The 19,964-nt window shown below is 34.9% G+C and overlaps 1 protein-coding gene across 2 annotated transcripts in view; it reads right to left on the bottom strand.

The window, feature by feature from the left end:
* Positions 1-19,964, bottom strand: part of LOC123682030 (ankyrin repeat domain-containing protein 12) — an 83,757-nt gene that overhangs the window by 10,283 nt on the left and 53,510 nt on the right. For both annotated transcript variants that reach the window (XM_045620410.1, XM_045620411.1), the window contains 7 exons: positions 13,486-13,669; positions 12,660-12,842; positions 12,420-12,527; positions 10,335-10,591; positions 7,925-8,082; positions 1,858-2,141; positions 447-611 (listed from right to left, as the gene is read on the bottom strand). In XM_045620410.1, coding sequence (XP_045476366.1) covers positions 447-611; positions 1,858-2,141; positions 7,925-8,082; positions 10,335-10,591; positions 12,420-12,527; positions 12,660-12,842; positions 13,486-13,669 — 1,339 coding nt within the window. The remainder of the gene's footprint in view (positions 1-446; positions 612-1,857; positions 2,142-7,924; positions 8,083-10,334; positions 10,592-12,419; positions 12,528-12,659; positions 12,843-13,485; positions 13,670-19,964) is intronic.

The following is a 19,964-nucleotide window of genomic DNA, read 5'->3' as shown; positions in this document are numbered from 1 at the left end:
GATGCATCTACTAATTACTGTTTGAGAGGAACTTGGTCAGGTATATCTGTTACTGGCTCCCGGACTATTATGTTATTCTCTTAATTACTTATGAACTTAACATAAATATAACTTCAAACAGGATTACATTCTTACAGTAAACCAGTCAAAAAAGCATGTTGAAACAAGCATGCCGAACAGAAATCAGCCCAGAAATAGATACGAAACTGGCCTAGTGTACTGGTTAGAGAATATGACTATAAAAATAAAATGTAGTATTCAACGAATATGTGACTATCCGAATAAAACAAAACCAGTGAATGAACAAAATTGAAACTAAAAGTCGGTCAACGCTCACATCTCAAAAATACGTGGTTAAATTAGAAATTTGAAGCAAACTTTAATTTCAATAGGAAAATCTGCGATATACTGTAATTTCAAGAAACTCATGAAACATTGTTAGATACCTCTTCTTCTGAACTCAGAACAGAAGGTGAGGAACTCAGGCCACTCTCATTCCAATCCTTCTTAGCCTTAACCTTGTCCGCTTTTTCGTACTTCTGGGGCTTTGGAAGAAACTCATTGAGTTTACCGATTTCCTTTTTCTCTTTTTTGGATGCATCGCCGTTTGTCTGGAAGTAATCAAAAATGCTTAAATTTTAGTCTATTTTCAATATTTCATTATGAATATGGAGTTCTGAATCAATGAGCAGTAACTGTAGTCTAGATATAAGTAAGAAAATCAATAGGTATCTGAATTACATATAAGGTTATGTACTTTGCCCACTAGATATAAGTAAAGGATGAAAATTTTTATCAAGGGTAGCTTCAGATAAAAAACACGGGATTCTGCCATGTTTTGAAGTAGGTATCTCCCGAAGGTAGTGAGAAAATGAAACATTATTTCAAATTCTGTTGCAAGCTTCGATTTTCCTGATTACTCTAAAAGTGTAGATTTAGAGAAGCATCAAGAAATATAACATTAACGTAGGTATGTAGTTCATTATGCTTTTCAACTACAATAATGTCATTCCCATCTCAAAAAAAGCTTCTATATTGTGTTATAGGCAAATTAACAATGATAAGTAATGGTTGTTTTTTTACAATGAATGGGGACATTACTGGTGTATGGGTCAAGATATTTAGTCAATAAAGACAAAGGTACTCAGTCAACCAGCTATAGTAACTGTTGTTAATATTTGATGTACCAGTAAAGAAAATATAAAGTAAATACAATATCAAAAGTAATCAGTAGAATTTATTGATCTGCGGAACGTATCAAAACAGTGTCATACCTATCCATTTGATGATAGATTTATCACAAAAAGAATATTATATATTCAAAATAATGTATATCATTCTGAATGGTGACTGTAGAGATAATTTCTGATAAGGAGAAGAGATTTGAAATGAACCTACTAGAGCAGCAACAAAAAGAGATTGTCTCTCTTCTTTCAGTGAATCAAAATAATGATCTTATAAAATCAAAGCTATATAACAGAAATTACTTGATGAAAATTATATGGAAAAAAGTCCTCAAGAATTACAAGAAGATCAAACCTGCAGATTGACAGTGTTTATCGAAATTCAAAATTTTATTTCGCACAAAACACACCTTATGCTCAACAGAAACCCCTCCTAAAGAATGAAAGTCATTGTGAAAACGCAAGCTCAAGATTAGATGGTTAAACTTAAAAACTTCTAGAAGTATGGGAGAGTAAAAAAATATTGAACACAAGCCAGAGTATGTCATGCCATAAAAGATAATTCTTATTTTTTTAAATCCTATATCATTCATATTCGGCTAACCTAGTAGTGTCAGCTAACCAGATTCACCAAGATCAACTAGAAGATGCAAAACCGTTTGGAAGTACTCACCGTGGGTGAAACCTTTAATATCACGTTACAACCTGAATTTGAAGAACTGGCTGAACCAGATCTACTGTGCGATCCGCTGTCTCTAGATCGAGACCTTTGCGTTCCCATGGTCTTTTCTGAAGCTGCAGGATTCCTCTGCGAGTCCTGATTCAACGTCTCCTCGCGTACCATGTAGATGTCCTCGTATTCGTGGTCGTGGTCACCTGACCTCTCTGATATATCTGACGAGCTGAGGTTCCCGTCTGACCCGGCTCCACTGCTGCTGGAGTGAACTTCGACTTTCACTGGAAGAAAAAAAAACATTACAAAATACAAAAATACATTAAATCGTTATCAAACGCAATTAATGCGTTTGGGTCGAGCATTGAAAGGCAAACGGCAGCAATACAACGAGAGACATGTTGCGAAAGTGGTCAGGACGTTGAAAAAACGTTGAAATGGGAACTCCTACCCCACTAGCCGTATTCACCAGACTTTGCTTCTTCGAACTATGGCTTGTTTCGATCATTGGCACATGGCTTGGCTGACCACCACCAATTTTTTCAACGCTGCCCGAAAGATGGGAGAAAGTAGTAGCCACCGATGGACAATACTTTGAATCATAAATGTATAACCAGTTTTTTACAATAAAGCCTCGAATTTCGGAATAAAAAACGGCGGAAGCAAAGTTGTACGCTTATGTAGCTTCAGGTTATGTTTACTTAGCATTATTTGTATCAGTTAGTGAATTATTGTGTGTAGAAGGATAACCTGAAGCTAATTTTATTTTTCAAAAGGTCACAGTTGTCAAGAAACTTTTAATTGGTACTTAAAAAATCATATAATTGTATATATATCATATAATGTATATATTTGATAATATTATGGAAAATTGAATAAATCTTTTGAACAGCGTAGATATTCATAGTTGCTACTTTTATTATGCGTTATTTTCAAGAAAAATGTCTTTTCATTGGTGAAGGACCTGTCAAATACCTATTTATACCCACTTTTGAAAAACTATATTTCTATAATTTCTTGCTGAATCATCGTTGATTTGAGCAGATTGTCAGATTCATTTTCATCTTTCGCGTTTATGGAGTAATCGTTGTAATTGATTCGGCCAATAAAGAAAAGTTATTATAATATACGTATGTCCAATGAGATTTAAATCAAATGGCCTTACCAAATTAATATAACGCGAAATTATATCGTGATTAGTAATAGTATAATTTTTCTAATTTCTCCAAGTATGAATTACTACTTTCCCCAATTGTAAAGTGAATTGGAAGATCTTTAATTGAGCAAGAAAGTTATAGCTCTAGCAGAATCGAAGATTCAGATTCTTATTTTTATTATTGAGTTATTTAATTTAATTGATAGACTTCAAAATGAATTCATATTTCAAGGAATTCCTAAATGATTCCTAAATGAAAATAGAGTTCAGTCAATTTGCTTTTTTCAATATGAAGCGCGTAAATTTCGAAGAGAAATGAACAAAATTACATATCAAGAACATCCTACATCCGATCATATCATCAAATCGACAATGACAACTGCAATTTTGTTTTGGTAATGAAAATGTTCACTGGCCAGGTCATTAAAATGACATCTATAAATGATATTCGGTGAATTATTTCATTACCTCGAATTGCTTCAACCTTCAACTGAATTTCAAAACCTTGAATGGAGAACAAGAAAATAACGCAGTCTCAAGAAATGAAAAAACATCTTTAACTCTCACAAAATCGAATGAAAGGTAGTGCTTTCATTCTCTAAACAACACGCAAGAAAAATTGTCCAGAATCGAGAGATAAAAGTGGAGCATCTCAACCCGAATATCATCCAAGCAATGAAAAAACGCTGGTAGAACTAACGTTATCCTAATTTATCACCAATTAAACGTATGTAGCTCAAAACCGAGGCATAACATGAACATAGAAGCCTAGGACAACCACCATAAAAAAGACATGGATCGCCTTAATATTTCCACGCTTCGTTGAATTAGACATTGTTTTAATAACGGGCCAGCCTATGATGGAAAATATTACTGAATGCTATCAAATTTCGATGAGAGTGACTTTTTATGATAATTTGAGCATTTTGATACAATTTCATATAAGAGGAAATTCCACAGAGTGAGTCAATAGTTCTTAATCGGTCGATAATTCGATGGAAATTTTGAGCTGGAGAATGATTCGAATTTTGACGGAATGGACAGTACTCAGCGCATAAGCTTAAATTGTTTTTGACTCTACAGCCTGGTCCGAAAATCGGAGGGAGCATACGTCATTTTCAGTAAACAATTTTTGTCCCCAACATGACAATTAAGGTGCGCGAAAATTAAAATATATTATAAGTTTCTCCACAAAGGAGGCACTTCTTATATGTCGCATAGGGATTTGAAGTTTCATATTAACTCAAAATATATTGAAATGAATACCTAAATATATCAAATTCAGAAGACAAACTTCAAGCGCGTCAAACGACGACAACCGATGACACTAGGAGAGCAAAAGTTGCCAAACCTTGGATTTCAGCAGGTAGATACAGAAAATAATAAATATTCTTCTTATTATAAATTCCACAGTTAGGAAAAATATCGGATTCCAAATATTAAAATTTTCATTTTCAATCGGGAATTGCTCAAATAAATATTTCATTCAATGTAATATACATTCAGAACGATATAGTAAAATTGTGGATTTAAAAATATATCACAATTCGACAATGTAATCTAACCATGTTGGGGACATGTGAAAACTGCGTATACTTCCTCTATCTATCTTCATTATTCTATGGAAATACCCTACTTGTCATAATTCATCTGTGGTGCTTTTTGACCATTTTTTTTGAAAAATTTAATTGTTAAATACCCTGATTTTTTTTGCCTGTTGAATATCCTAGTGAGGAGCTTCATTTTTGTTAAGACACGTTGTGCCTAACTTGAATATTTTTTTAAATGATGTTGAATGATGATTTACAGAAGACTTGAAAACTTTTCAATTAAATTCAATTAAAAAAAAAACATTCGGCTTTTAAGATATGATCTTCAGTTTAGACCATTATTTTCATGAAATTTATCGAAAAAAGTGGCCTACGTCAAAAAGTACCACAGGGGTAAAAGTGGAGTATTTAGAAATCAGGATTTCATTAAAATTATAAGTATGACATGAAAATTGGGTTCTCATTTAAAAAAAATTGAGTGGTATCGAGTTTCACCACTTTCGGCCCAGCCTGTAAAGTCAAAAATTATTGAAGTTTATGCACTGAGTATTGTCCATTCTGCCATTCTTCTTGAACTATTCCCCTAGCCCAAAATTCCCAAGAGTTATCGAACGATCGAGCAATATTGACTGCCCCTGTTAGTGTATATCATTAAAAAATGTTTTTGATTTCTGAAGTGGCAAGAATATAATATATATAATGGTCCAGATAAATCCAAACCTTTAAAACTAAAAGAAAAAGGAAGTGAGAAATTATAATAAAAATAATAAATTATAATAAAAATAACATATAAAACATTGTTCAGTAAAAGTCGTTTTGTTATGCCTTCTCATTCGTCTTACCCATTGTCGAAAATTTTTTCCATAAAAACAATGACAAACTCCAGTAATCACTTCCACTCAACAGTTGAACAAGACCGACTGTTTGTAATTTTCACATTAGAAATGTAAATTCCTGTGCACTTTTCCAATGTTCACGCGCAAGCTGCTTATGCTGATTAGAGAAACTTCTGTACCAGTTCGATACCTGAACATCATTCAGGGGACTGAACCAGGAACTCCGTTTCAATATTTTAATTATTACATCCGAGGTTATTGCATTCAATCTGTAATTATTGTTTGGTGCAGTATTCTGTCGGAGGCTCACTACATCGAGATGGGTAAACAATGTGTGCTTTGTTTTCATTAAAATCACCGTCGATAGCACTGGGAGATCTGTTCGTCGATTGTTTGTTGAAGGCGAATCCATTAAACAATTTTTTATGGGTCGAAAAAAAATTCCGCCAACTCCCACTTTCCTCTCCAAAATCAATGTTTTAAAGTGCACATACACACAGGCAAAATTAGAGAAACAGACAAAATTCAAAGAAGTTTGTGTTTTATTTTCTCTTCTCTTTCAACCTTCTCGAGTGTTCAGAAGCCGTTCTCATTGACAACATTTCTTGTTAAATACAAGAGTAAACATGAAAATTTAAGTTTTATTCAGGTTTTATTCAGAACATCTGTGGAATGATCCGTTAACAGATATCCTAATTTTGAGAGAAATTACAGCGCTTGATGTGAAAAGCTGTCAGAGATTGATTATTAATTTCAATGTCATGGATTCATAATAACCATAATTCTTCGAAAAACACCTAAAGATATATTCCCTATATATCTAAAGACGAGTACCCACTGGCGAGCCGATGGCGATAGCAACTGCTGTATTTCAATGAGAAGGTACATCTACTTCACATAATCGTGAACCAAAGGCTCCTAGAAAAACCGACAATCTTGACCCCCCCTCTAGGTTTCGCAAGAAATAAACAATCTATCTTCTGGAAATGAGATGAATATTCTCCTCTATTTCAACTGAAATGAATTTGATGGAAAATCATTGTTTGTTATTCTTTGTTTTATGCAGGATGAGACAAAATAGGAAAAAAGAGCAAAAACCTAAATTTATCGATTATTTATTTTTGATTGATTATAGTTATTCAACAACAACAAATTCAATAGTCCGTATTACCACCTTTTCTTTCAAACAACTGCCCAATACGCCTAAGCATCCTACGAATCAAGTCATTAGTGAAATTTTCAGACAAAACGTTCCATTCTACCTGAAGGACTAAACTCATTTCCTGAAAAGTTGAAGATGGCTTGGACGATTGGATATTGCTCTCCATAAGTAATCCCATAGTGCCCAATTAGATTCATATCTGGTCAGTTTGCTGGCCAGTTCATTCTTTGGATATTGTTCTCTTGAAGAATGTTTTGAACCCTTCGTGGGGCGTTATCATCCTGTTAAATGAAATAATTCCCAAATATTGGTTGCGCAGAGGAACAATATGATTCAATGATATTTTCTACTCTGATGGCACCAGTCATTGTTCATTCAAAGTTACTAGGAGGGGTACGGCGACCGAACATTATACCCCCCAGAACATTATTGATCCGCCTTGAAAGGGCACAACTTCCCGGGCGAAATTGAGTCGCTTAAGTCTGCCTGGACCTCCCCAAACCCTTTCTTGTCGTCTATCACTTTGTAAACCGAATCGTGACTCGTCCGAAAAAAGTACATTGCGCCATTGTGATAAAAGCCAGTCTTGGTGATGTTCTGCCCATTGCCGACGGTTAGCTCTATGTCCAGGTGATAGCCGAGGTATTCTTAAAGATCTTCTTGAGGAATGCAATCGTCTCCTTATAGTACTGGTTGAGACTACCCGTCAATTGGTTCTCAAAAAATGACTTCGAAGGGCTGTTACAGATATCGTTCCATTCCTTCGAGTAAAATTCGCGATATAATGGTCTTCCCTTTGCAGATTTTATTCTGAGTCGACAAGACACAGGTTTCCGGGCAAGACCACCAATTTCCTGGAAAAGGACCACTTTGCGCCTTTCTGAAGTACGTGGAACATTCAAACGTTGCGCAATCTGGTGGTTCGACAAAGCTTCTTGATGTAAGGCTACTATTCTTGCCCGGTCAAACTGAGAAATTAGATGTTTCGGCATTTTCCACAGAATATTCTCAATATTACAACTATCGTTATTCGCTGAAAACTGATTAACCTCGAAAACACCTGTATACTCCCGAACAAGAAACATATTTTGCTGGTTTATTGTTTTCATTTAAGTGATAGTAAAGAATTCACACACAAAAAATTGTCATATTACATTTAACAAGTTGAGAGTTGATAGGGGCGGCCAAGACTTTTGACGATGTATTTATGTGAGCGCGTCCACATTGACGAACTAGTAGTATTCTGTTTGCTTTTGAAGAGCTCGGCTAGTCAGTTACAAAAAAACAATCGAAGACATGTCTCCGTTGGCAGTGAACAAAATCAATGAAATCTCTCGAGTTTATAACAAGAACAAGAACTCACCAGTGAGGGCAGAGAGATGTTTCTTATTCTGCTGCTTATGATTCTGTTCCTGAAATAGATCCTTCACTCTGTTGTAGATAACTTCTTGTGGGTTATGGAGATAGAAGGATTCACCATTGATGCTTCCACTGGAACAGCTTTCAGATATACTCGAAGCACTGAAATTGAAAATGTCAAATCAACAATCTTCGTTATGCCGTCTTCCAAATGAGATAAAACCGAAAAAGATCAAAATAGAAAGTTGTGTGCACACAATCTAGTTTCGGTCATAAATAACCTAAACTCGATTCAACTTAATCGCAGAAAAAAAATGTTGGCTGCCACTTATAAAAACTTCGATGCTTGTATTAGCGAAGAGTACTGCAATAAAACATTTGCCAGATTGCCAATGATTGATGGAATAGGAAATTTCTTTTCTTGAACTTTATAACAAACAGTCGGATAATTGGTAATAACTGTAAATCTATTCGTTGAAAAGTGCATAAATTGTGAGGCACTTTCATTAGTTACAGTTGTAGGATTATTATGTAACTGAAACATTGAAAAATGGGCAAATTGAAGACTATTAACAGTGTTGACACGTGAATCTTTTGTAATATTAGTTGAAAGATTGGAAAGTGTTTATTGGTATTAGAACATCAGACGTTTATGAAATAATACTGATGTGAGATTGGAATTAGGAATTAGAACGCGGAAATATATTTGCTTCAGTTAAATGATTGAGTAGACGTGCTTTCGTTATATTGGTGTTATAAAAAAGGTCGAGTTCTTGAGGATTTAACACATGTAACTTTTATTGTCGGAATTATGACAGATTTGTCTATAATTGCGATGTAATCAATTTCCTCAATTACTCTTCTTGATTTGCGTAACAAATGAGAAAAAATGTCAGTGATGTCAAAGTTGAGTTATTGCACGCACTAGTTCATTCATTTATGCAGTGTGTCAATTTGAAAAATCAGAAAAAATGCAAAAAAGGTAAACTTTGGGACTTTTATATGGTTGGTTCCAATTTGTATCAATCCTGTGAGCGTGATGATAGCAACCCCTAAAATCTTAAATGGGGTGATACCTTGTTCTGAAGGTAATTCAGAACTGTATAACATACAACAACAAACCTAGAACGGATCCTTGTTGAGGACTTATCTCAAAGTGTTTTGACTCAGATTTTTATGTGTCCATTATATCCCGTGCTCGTATTTTCTTTTATTTTCGTCTATCAAATAAGATTGAATAATATTCAGTGCAACTCGTCTTATTCCATACTTTTCCAATTTTGCCAATAGAATCTCATGATTGACTATATCGAAGACTTTTCATATGTCTAAGTATGAGTTGTGATGGTTTTATTCTCATTTAGTAGTGTGTAGTAGCAAGAGCTTGATATATCGCATTTGTCTTCGATTTTCCTTGTCTGAACTTATATTATTGTTCCTGATTCTAATTTCTGAGAATTTTAATTGGCAACTGATATATAAAAGTCAGCTCTAATATTTTGAATAAGTTTCAAATGATGTTCTGCGTCTAGTAGTGATATGGTTTTAAGAAGTGTGCACTCTAATATCCCGTTATTTTAAACAACTCATGTCCATTAACTCCATTTTTGGCCAATGCTGAATTGGTAGATGGTCTATGGGAATGGTTCGTTATTTTGAACTTTTTTCTGCTTATTACAATATTTTTCCCCGATGTTGTTCATATTAACATTTTATTTATCCCTAGAGGTATGTTTTGGTACCAAATTCCTCTTCACCAATTGAGATGTGTAGCCAGAAAAAGTTTGTCAGTTGTTGGATTTGTCGATATTTTCCCCATGAGTTTAAGGTATAAACAAACGGGACCCAAATCTTCATTTTCCTTATTTCTTATGAATCAATTGTTATTCGATAACATTGGAAAATTTTGGAGAACATTGGGTTAGATTTCACTTTTTTAGAAACTCACCTGGCTTATCCGGAGACTGATTCTACACAGATGTACAAATTTGACAATTTTATTCTGAATTTCTTTCGAGTGAATATTTGTGAATTCTTGGACGCTCAATTTTCAAAACTAATGAACAACCAGTACCTATATGATGCGATCCTACTACTATAGACCATTTGAAAAATTTTTGCTAGGCTATTTTGAAATTGAGAAATGTCAAAATTTTATAGCTGAAAAACCAACTCGTTGGTTTTGTTGTCTTGCATCTTTCATCGTTGTGAAACAAACGTCGAATTGGATTTTTTCACTAAAAATTGTAGGAGTGAAATAGTCAATAGAATATTTTATTTTATATTTGAACTCTGGCGACCTGATGAATCTGTGAAATCAAAGAGCAACTTCACGAACTAATGTCAATAAACTCTACATTTTTGGTCCTTTGAAGAAAAAAAAATGTTTTTTTCGACTCTCTAACAAATCTCACCTTTGCCGATGGCTGTTCATCGGGTTGATGTAGAGCCCGTCTTGAGGTGCATGAGGAGCCTCCACTAGCCTATTTTCCACTGGTGGATGCAGGTAGAACGGTTCTGATTTTGAACTGTTGGAACTGCATTCGTTGCCGTTAGAATAAACGTTCTCATCAGTTCTTGTGTTGCTATCCCGGTTTTCGGTTCCGTTCACCCCGTGAGAAGGCTTGCAACAGGAGCAATCACCATTTGGCATGTTCAGGGTGTGGTGTACCTGGAAGGGACAATTCTCGTTTAAACCAAAAATTAGATACTTTTAATAGTGTATCGTTGGATCGTCACATTACAAATATACCATTTGAACATTTAATTTTTTTTATTACCTTAAGAGGAGTTTCAAAATTTCAACATAAGGTAGCTATATTAAATTTATTGTTTTCATTAATCAAGACCATGCTCCTTGACACAAATCGATGAGAACCATGATCAAATTAAACTACTTCCGCTTCCAACTGATTGAGTACCCAGCTTATACTTCAGATCTGGTCCCTAATGATTACTGGCTTCTTTCAAACTTCAAAAAAATGCTCCAAGAAAATGAATTCGGCTCGAACGAAGAAGTGCCAGCCGAGATTGAAGCTGTAGCGACAGAAAGCAATTACACATAATTTCTGTGTTTAGCCGAATTTGTATAGAAATAGGACTCTTTCTTCAAAAGTGTCCAATTTCGACCATCTTGTATGTATATATAACATATGACAAGAAATTATAAAAAAATTACTTCGTATTAAACATTTTCTATTTGCTGCTCTTCTTCATTAGCTTTCAGCGAACTCGACCTATACAATTTATTTCAAAGACTCAAGTATTTGAAATAATAAGTCATAAGAGAAGAAGTAAAAGTTCAAAATCACTTTATTTGTCTCTTAAACTAACCTAACCTAGTCACAAATTATCCAATACAAATTGCCCACAATAAATGTTGACGTTGTAAACTTTCATTGCGATTACGCTGCTCTATCCTCTCAATCATCCGCCATAATCATCAGTTATGTCTTGTTATAAACCACTAGGTATTTAATTAAATAAAAGCTAATTTGATTATGAAGATAGATACAACGCAAAAAGTAACGCATTTAATTGAATGAAACACATTCATTGTTACGAAGAATCAAACAAAACTTTCTCCTCGCATTTTTTAATATTCGCCAAATTATAACTTTACGTAATATTCTAATTTGTTTAGTACTCTTATAGACTTTATTATCACCTTGTTTGCAGTAGATGTGTTAATTACGCAACTTCGGTTTAGTAATGAAATGAATAATAAGGAAAAAATAAAGATATATTGTACAGATATCTACTACTTGGAAAGAAAAAGTAATTCACACTTTTATGACACACAACACCAGGAATAAGAAATCAACATGAAGATTATTTGGAATTCATTGATAAAATGAGGAAAAATATGATTAGTTTCTATATATACCAGATTATTTTGGCGGTGGTTTTTTTAAAACAATAGCCTCTGAGGATTCATTCATCTCCAATATCAATAACTGATAGCTGTTTGTTGAATGATTTTCTATCATTTTATCACTAAAAATGGAAATATTCAATGAAATATGCTGAAGAGATTTTTTGCAGGACTTCATTCCCTGTCACAACAGAAAAACTAATAATTTTTATGTACTCGTAACAGTTGAAAGAGTACACTCCAAAGACTCCAAAAAAAAGCTAAATCCATCCTTTCTTGAAAATGATTCAACAAATATTTATAGCTTTCATCTGCTTAGTAAATTGGTCTTTGCCAAACGGTGAACACTCGTATATTGCAGTGACACTGTCTGCGTTATGGGTTTCGCGCCACACATACTTTGGCACCGACGGATTTATAGAGGTCATCGCGTTGCAACAGAGTCACCTCTCCACGATGATGTGAGAAGGTGTGTCATAGGCAAAGATCGCTGGATTGCCTAACTGAAGAGTCCACAAGCGATCTCGGGACAAGACACCTAACCGACCCCTGGCAGAGGGCGCACCTCTCAACTTGGCTCGAAAAAGACTCGCCAAAATATCATTATTAACCATCATCATCTTACCCTTTTCACAGCTCCACTCTTCTTGGTGCATGAACATCCATGTTTAGAATGTCGTTCACTTTCCTTATAATCCACATTAGTTCCATGTTGCACCAGCACATTCAAACACTGCAACAATATTACGAATAAGAACAATAAAGGAAAAATTAATTACAGAATGATAAAACCCAATTATTCAACTGGCGAACTGCCAATTTTAAATTTTTTCAAGGATAGGTTCAAACATTTTTCATTACTTACTTCCACCTGTTGATTCTCTGCAGCATCATTTATAGGACTCTTTCCGTATTTGTCTAGAGAAAGCCGAGCACCATGCTTGAGCAACCATCTCACAGTGGTAAGATGACCTCTAGAAGCAGCAAAATGAAGTGGGGTGGCACCATCACCATCACGAAGATTCGGGTCGACCCCTTGATCTTGAATCTGAAATTTGCATTTTATGACTATCACCATCCGAAGAAATGAAATAAATAGAGAAAATCTTTCAAGCTTTTCAGCATTTTTGACATATAGGTTAGGACAAAAGGCAGGTCCTTACATATATAAAACACAAGGCTGCAGCACTTTAAAATGCTCTTCAGTCAATTTTATATGCCGAAATTTATCGTCACACAACATTAAAAAAAAAAATATTTAACTCGTGGAAATTGGAAAGAAACTTTCAGAGCCTATTATGACAACAAAAGGCCAAAGACAGGGATATAGCCCATTTCCGTTGATTTTAATGCCTATGTTGAGATACCATTTGAAAGTTGGAAAGCGAAATACCAGGGTATATGTTTACTAACCAAGGATGAACATCTGTTCACATTAAACTTCGCGGATGATCAAATGGTACTGGCATAGGACTCCTAAGATTCAGAATTGATGTTAATAAGGCTCAATAATGAATACAAAACTTGTAATTTACAAGTGAGTTTAAAAGGGCAGAAGATAGGTGACTATGTTGACCAATTAAGTTGAATTTTTAAGAAGAAATGTGTTTCTAAATTCTAATTGTTGAGCCTGAGACTTATTGAAATATATTATCGGAAACTTAATCGGGAAGTCGAAGTGATAGACTTACCATCCATTTGACACAATTCAAGCACCCCATCTGACTAGCTGCATGAATAGGAGCCATTCCATCTTTGGCACGGACGTAGAGAGAACCACCAGCTTCTAACACGAGGAATTTGAGAACATCTAAATGGCCTTCTTGGGCTGCCAGATACACTGGCGTCACATCGTTGTCCATCTGGGTATTGGCACTGAAATTAAATTAATGAAGTTATTGAATGATGCATGATTTAAGATTAAGATTTATGAAGAACTAGAATGGTGCAAGAATTCAAACAAATTTTCAGATACCACAAGAAAAGATATCATGAGGGTGCACTTCTTAAATGTAAAAATTGAAGGGGTTATATTGGAATGACGAATCAAGGAACGCAATATTCAGCGTATTTTTAAGCAAGATCGCTGGTTTACGAATGCGGTTTGTTGAAATTGTCGAACGTTTCGTGTGTTCTGTATTGGGAATGAGTCATTTTCATAGTTCAACTACTCTGTTTCCTGCTATTTTTACATCGGCTCGTTAACTCAGTTGGTTAGAGCACCAAGCTTTAATGAACAAATATTGGAGGTCGTGGGTTCAAATCCCACACGAGCCCGCACATTGTTTTTTGTATATATAGATAGAGTTCATTGTTTTATACTTCCTAAATTGAAGGTACAGACGAAAATGAGAGAGTCCTTGGGAAATTTTAAGAAAAAAGTTCCCGCAAACGTTTTGTTTTCAAGATACAGGGTGAATCTTGTTATTTTCCTTTTTGTATTGCTATAAGAATTTATCGAATACTCATTGCTGGATATCAATCAACACCAAAACTAATAATAAATTTTTCTACAAGCGTGCGCTTTCAACTCTTTTTCCACACGCATTTTCTCTATGCACCGAACGCCCAATTAACGTCAAGGATGACATAACTATTCGTAATGCAAAATTACGTCTGTCATTCATGTGTATAGGAATATTCAATAAAATCTTTTGAGTTTCAATTTATTTCAAGCGCTTGTAGAAAAATATATTTCCCCTACCCTAATTAGTGTACAGGTACCATGTTACCATTGCGCAGGCATACAACTTAGAGAATAAGAAAAGGGAGAAGAAATTCAGGATGTACAATATGATTTTGTTTGTAACCCAGGCATAAAACTGGGAAAAAGAGAGTTCAGGGAATAAATTACGAGGTGAGGAAGAGTTGAGTTAGTAGAGTGTTCAAGGATGTTTCCAAGTGCTGTACCACAATATAGTTCTCGTCTGTCGTACATCAGTGTTTTAATAATCCCGACGAAAACGCGATATCCCGAAAAATCAATAGCAGATACGACAAAACTACAGGACACCAAAATTTCACAACTAGATCGTAGGTTCTTTTTACATTTTTCTAAATTACCAGTAGTCCTAAAAAAAAGGTCTAGGGGAAAAATGCGGACCCTGTTCCAAAAAGAATATCGTCTGATTTGCAATCGAAGTTGGTATGTCACGTGATGTAAACTCTAAATTATTCAAGGAATCACTCATTTCCGTTTCTACCTCCAATTTGGGAACATTCTGTATGCTATAAATACATTTGATGATCGAATGAAAAAACTACTGATATTGAAGGCAAGTCTAACATCTGATTGTTTCGTCAATTCTATCTCGAATGAAAAATTAATTTCTACGAATACCCGACCAAAATCTGGGTTATATTGCAAGATTTTCTTTGGTTTTGCTCGTGACCTCATTCATGACAAGTAAATTTCAACCAAAACACCTGTCGAATGAACTTCTCTTCAAATATTTCAATTATTCTTCCATAATATGAAAATATTTTCTTAATGAATTGAATCCCGCTGCACATATAAAATATCATAGAATATACCGGTTAATATTTATTTTTTGAGCTAATTGCACTTTTGGAGACCATCTAGGCACTTATATGCAGTTATGTGTATGGGCCATGAATGAAAGAGCGCCCAAAAGATCACCACAATGCTTTTTCTGTAGTTCTGATAAGTCTATCAACACAAAATTATGCGCGAAGCTTGAAATTGTTTTTTTTTGTATACAGGCTAAATGTTGAACAGATCGAATTTGTAATCATGGAAATATTAGGATTTATTTTCCAATATGTAATCAGCTTTGTCTTTGCATGTAACAAAAAATCTAAAACCTTTCGTTTCTATCGTCATGGAAGTATTAAGTAATATTTTTCCATTTTCTACTTGAAATTTTCATTATTCTGATACGATTGAATATTCAGTTTTGAAATAAACACAAGAACATAATTTTGAACCTCCATATTCACGGAACCCTTAGTCGGAATTTGCCCAAAAATGAACTCAATTGCATCATAATTTGAACTTGTCCTGAAAATTTCAAGTTTCTAACTTTTTTCGTTCGATAGTTACGCCAGGACAACCAGGAGGACTGGCAGAATCGAATTTTAGGATTAATTCATGAGTCGAACCTTATCGTTTCAGGCCAATTCCGGCTCAAAATTCGAATAATACAGACATTGTGACAAAAATAAAGATCGAATTCAATTATTCAAACATTTTTGGAGGGATTTGACATGTTTTGATGATAAATTCTACTTTACTTAGATAATTTTATCGTATCTATACCTACGCAAGCCAGAATATCTATAAATTCAACAGATATACTCTGAAAAACGTCAAAACGAAAAATCAGTAAGTAATAGATTCCTGAAATATTAGTAAAGACTAGAGTCTATATTACAAGCGACTATCATCGTTGTATTCACAAACTCAAGAATTTCCCATGAAATAATTGCATCACTTTCTTATGATAATCATTTTAGATTGTCACAATAAACTGAATCACTATCAGCGGACATTTTATAACAAAGTAAATCCTTTCCCAGAAACCTAATAATTAGATATATATCCTTTCTTTCCATTTCTTACATATCGGAACCAACATCTTCTTAGGTATAAAATGATTTAAAAGTCCCTCAGCATAACATATTTGAAAATAAGAATTTCTCTAATTCTGTGGTTATTCCGTTCATTCTTCCACATCTTGTAGAACAAAATCGTGCGAGAATATATCAGAAACGCACAGTTTTCATGGTTATATTTCATTATTCTATGTTGGTTCTCTGAACTTTCCGCCACGGCTTTATCTGTCAATTCATCAATTTGCCTTGAAGAAATCAGTTCTGCCAACCAATATTTTTCAATGCAAAAATCACTAAAATATATTTATGGAAATATTTCATTAATTTCAATGAAAATGCAATGAATTAGAGAAAATAATGTATAATACTTGTACAGAAGGCTCATTCTACCACTCGTTCATTCCAAAACTCGCCACTTCGTGGCTCGTTTTTGAATTTTGAACTCGTGGAAGAATATCAATGCCTTCTGCACTTGTATTATAAATAACTATTCTGTAATGCAGTAAACATAAATGGCATTTTCAATCTTCAACTTCTACTGGAAAATCATCTTATTCCAATGGAGTTCATTAAATGTGTAATTTTTGATGCCACTTTGTTCAAATTACGGGTACCCTAAAAGCAAACCTAAAAATATTGCCCGTAAAGATTACTACATACATATTTCCATACGTTCAAACCAATTTTTCCATTCCGAATCAGGTAGCTCCAAAACATGCCATTTGAAAAGATCTTTCGGTGTTGAAAAACTCTCCCATGGAATTTGTTTTTCTGTGAGGGAACAAGAAGAAGTCATTCAATACTGAATCAGGCCTATACGACGGATGACCCATCAATAAGACGTTTTGGCCACTAAGTAATTCACCTTTTCGAACCAAAGAGTGAGAGCTTGCGTTGTCATGATGAAAGAAGATTCTTCTGCTAGATTTTTTTTTTCCAATTTCCGCAAACACTTCTGGTAAACAAATGGTCATGTACCACTCAGAATTTACTGTTCTACGTTGCTCTAATGGTACAGTAGTGCCTTGTCCAGTTATTGCGTAGAAACAGGCGACCATTTGCTTCGGAACGCTTCAAGTGCGAACAACTTTTGTTGGATTTGGTTCATCAAGAGGGGAAAACCCATAGGGTCGACTACTGTTTAGTTTCGGTTCGATATACAAGATTCGCCACCAGTGACAATCTTAGAAACGTCTTTTGAAGCACTACTTTTCAATTTTTGAGCATTTTTGTGCACCAATTTGCACGAGTCTCTTTAAGAGCGGTTGTCAAATTTTGAGGGATCCAACGCGAGCAATTTTTTTAGCATCACGAAATTCGTCCTTGAGCAAACGATGGCCACGATTGAAGTTTAAAGTCATTATATCAACGATAAACAGTGGTTTTAGTTGGTGCTTTCATCTCCAAAGATCAAATTAAATACATAAATGCACTGTTGTTTAGATCATCTACGACGAAAGTAATAAAATATTTCTACATAAAAGTTAAAGAATCAATTCCTTCTCTTTGCCTAGATGAATTTTTCAAATCCCTGCAAACAAAAAAAACAAATGACAAGACTAAGATCTAAGTCTGAAATACTGGTGAACTCGGATCGGCACGAATCCTATTTCTCTTTGCTTCCTGAAGGTGGAGCTATATACGAAGAATTTACCAATCAACGGCATCATTTTGTAATTTTCATTTGTTCTGTCAAAAGTTGATCGACTTTTGATTTAACCTCAAAACGACATCGACAGAAAGACGACGTGAGCGCCGCCTTAAGAAACGATGCGGAAATCAAGTAAAAAGGGAGCAATACCATTAAAATCCAAGAAGGCTAGTCCCTTCAAAAGTAGCCACTTTAATCTTTTTGTTTTTCAAAAGTAAGTGAGCACACCAGTGATTTAGGTATCTTAGTTAAGACGTTCTGAGTACGTTCATGCCAAAACAAAACTCAACTACACGATGATAACGTCGCTTTCGACCTTTAATCTCAAGCAAAAAAATTCGTTTTATATTCTTAATTTTGCTTATGAAATTTCATTAATGAGCTCATACTCATAGACAAGTTGACCATTCATTAATTAAAAAATTTGACACTTCTTTCATTGGCAAATCTACAAATAGTGAAGAATTTCGTTGCATCACTTTCTACCGATCCCTAATTTAGATATTCCGGTAAGAAATGAATCAATTATCACCGGTCATCCCACAACAATGTAATCCCTCTCTCAAATACCCAACAATTAGTTATGCTACTGATCTGTGATAATCAGATGCAGAGACAGCAGCGCCACGATTAGAATGATTTTAGCGGCTGCAAAATCAACACCTACCGCAGTAAAAACCGGGCATTGAGTGAAAGTATCATCTTTATTAATTCAATTTAACAAAGCGGATTGCTCGAATTATGTCTTCACTAATTTTAGTAGAAAGTGTACGAGATACACACACTGCTGTTCCCATTTTGGTTCACATCATCCAAGGTAACGCTTTCTTGCGTCTCGTTTTGTGAATTAAAGCTCATTTAATATATTTTCTGTTGATTCACACCGCGAATTATGATTGGTTTGATGGAATACCTGCTGACTTTGATTGTGAGGACTGCTGGTCGTTTCGTTTCAATGACGCGTTTGCAAGAGTCGTTTCTCCAACTGGTTATGGTCCTAATGAACAAGATCTCCGTGAATTTGTGATGCCAGATTGGTACCATATGATTATGTAATTTGATTTAAGTATCCATTCACGCGCTTGTACCAAGAACCTATCATTTCTTTGCAATTTTAGTATTCTGTGGTGTCATCAGTCCTTAAACATGATAACTTTAGAAGGAAAAGACCTGGAGTTAGTTATATCCTTATCTCCAGCAGAACGAAAGTATTCCTCTTTCTATACTTAGATCAGAAATAGAGAATTTCAACAAAAACTCACCATTACCAGATAACATAAATAGTCGTACAATTTTGATTCGGCCGTTTTTTCTAGAAATTCGAGGCTTTATTGTAAAAAACCTTTCACTGATTCGAAGAATTGTCCATCACTGGCCACTACTTTTCCCATCTTTCGGGCAACTTATGAATCCCGCGTTGAAAAAACTGGTAATCTTTTGAAGCGAACCTCGGTTCGATTCAATTCTTTAATCGAAGTGCTGGTCAGCAAGACCGAGTACCATTGATCGAAACAAGTGATAGTTCGAGGGAGCGACGTCTAGAGAATACGGCGGGTGGGGTAAGACTTTTAATTTCAAAGTTTCCAAGTATGTCTTGACCACTTTCGCAACATGGGGTCGAGCATTGTCATGCTGTAAAATCACTTTATTATATCTCCCGTTTTTCATACAATGCTCGGCTCAAAGGCAGTAATTACATTCGATAAGCATCTCTTGTGATTCTTACAGTCGTCTTTAACAACTCATAATACACTACGCCAAGCTGGTCCCACCAAATACTGAGCATGACCTTGGATCCGTGAATATTTGGTTTGGCCGTTGATGTGGAAGCATGGGATAAACCCATTAATTTCCATACTTGTGATTATCGTAATGAACCTATTTTTCATCTCCAGTCAGAATGCGATGCAGAAATCTCTTCCGTCTTTGCCTTGCACGCAGCTG

The sequence above is a fragment of the Harmonia axyridis genome, chromosome 6 (assembly GCF_914767665.1).
Source record: "Harmonia axyridis chromosome 6, icHarAxyr1.1, whole genome shotgun sequence".
Taxonomy (NCBI): Eukaryota; Metazoa; Arthropoda; class Insecta; order Coleoptera; family Coccinellidae; genus Harmonia; species Harmonia axyridis.
The sequence above is the reverse complement of the archived record's forward strand: the minus strand, read 5'-3'. Positions and strand labels throughout refer to the sequence as shown.